Source organism: Cynoglossus semilaevis, chromosome 16 (assembly GCF_000523025.1).
Source record: "Cynoglossus semilaevis isolate Cse_v1.0 chromosome 16, Cse_v1.0, whole genome shotgun sequence".
NCBI classification, from domain to species: domain Eukaryota; kingdom Metazoa; phylum Chordata; class Actinopteri; order Pleuronectiformes; family Cynoglossidae; genus Cynoglossus; species Cynoglossus semilaevis.
The window spans coordinates 15,586,191-15,587,539 of record NC_024322.1 but is presented as its reverse complement, the minus strand read 5'-3'; the positions used below and the strand labels follow the sequence as shown (position 1 = coordinate 15,587,539).

Below are 1,349 nucleotides of genomic sequence, written 5' to 3'. Positions count from 1 at the left end.
CACCCACCAGTACTGCCTGTTCTGACTGACTGACTCATGGAGGATTGAGCTGTCCTCCCCAGAGCTTTGCTGCAGGTTCAGAGAAATAACATTGTTTATGTGAAAAAGTCAGTCAAACCTGACACGTCTGGAAAAGACGGAGACGGAGACAGAGACGTCTTCAGGCAGAAGACAGAGTCAAAGAATAAAGAAACACAAGTAGCTGCCGTTCACAAGTGTGACTAGGAATGTCCGATAAAAATTCTTTGCCGATGTGCTGATATTGATAATATTGAGCACCTGGTAATATTAATTAATTAATTAATTAATTAATTAAGTTAGTTGCTGGCACCTGCAATGCTGCCATCTAGTGGCTTTCACTTTCATATACAGCCATTTTTCTCCAAAACAATTTTGGGGAACTATTCATTTGGCGTACCACAGGTGTTGTGTTGTCGGCCAATATTATCGGACATCCCTACGTGTGACCCCTGTGTGTGACGATCAGAGGTCACCGACCCCTAATCTTCATCTACGACAGATTTTTGGATTAACAAGATTAATTTCTCCCCAGTTTTTAAGAAACACAGACAAACGGTTGTTTTTACATATTTTCCATTTCTTGGCGACAGAGAACATTACGTCACCATGGTGAAGTGGATCAGCAAAACCAAGACAGCTGTGAGGTGGTTGAACCGAGCCCAGAACATTTCCTTCCTGACTGTGTGTGACACAACCACAGGAGCCAGCCACACGGTGAGTTACTGTGTGTGTGTGTGTGTGTGAGTGTGAGAGAGAGAGAGAGAGAGAGGTGGGTTCAGTTTTCCCTTCTGCACAAACACTTTATTTAAACAGTGAAAATGTCTCCATCAGCAGGTTGTCATTAACGGAGCATCTTTTTTTAAATTCAACCTTCAGCAGTTTTTTAAGGACTTCTGGTCAGAGTTTTATTGTTCTCTGTAGTTGTTCTCCTTCTCTTCTCCAAACGGTTTCTTTCTGCTAATGTAAATCACACAGACATGGTTAAAGGACGCCTTTTACACTGTAACAATGTAACACACTGTAAGACTGTTGGCAGTTTTCACTTTTCCTGCTGTAACCACAGCTCTGGACCAGACCCAGTCCACGGGCCCTGCCAGAACACTGTTCTCTGCTCGTGGCTTTTTCTTTTTTTTTTTAATGAATCAACAGAAAAGTGAAGGATTTATTATGTCGTCTGTCGGGAAACACACACACACCGTGACTTGTCTTTTTGAGGTCAGTGAAACTGTCCAACTGTCCAGTGGTGAACTGTCTGTCTTCTCTTTCAGAGACATGAAGAAAGCTCTGAGCTCTGGCTGTCCAAGCAGGTGAACGTTGAACTTCTGATC

The 1,349-nt window shown here is 42.9% G+C and overlaps 1 protein-coding gene across 1 annotated transcript in view; it reads left to right on the top strand.

Annotated features, from left to right (window-relative positions):
* Positions 1-1,349, top strand: part of dpp10 (dipeptidyl peptidase like 10) — a 54,854-nt gene that overhangs the window by 46,693 nt on the left and 6,812 nt on the right. The window contains exons 12-13 of the mRNA XM_008328940.3: positions 612-735; positions 1,290-1,328. Of these exons, the coding sequence (XP_008327162.2) occupies positions 612-735; positions 1,290-1,328 (163 nt within the window). The remainder of the gene's footprint in view (positions 1-611; positions 736-1,289; positions 1,329-1,349) is intronic.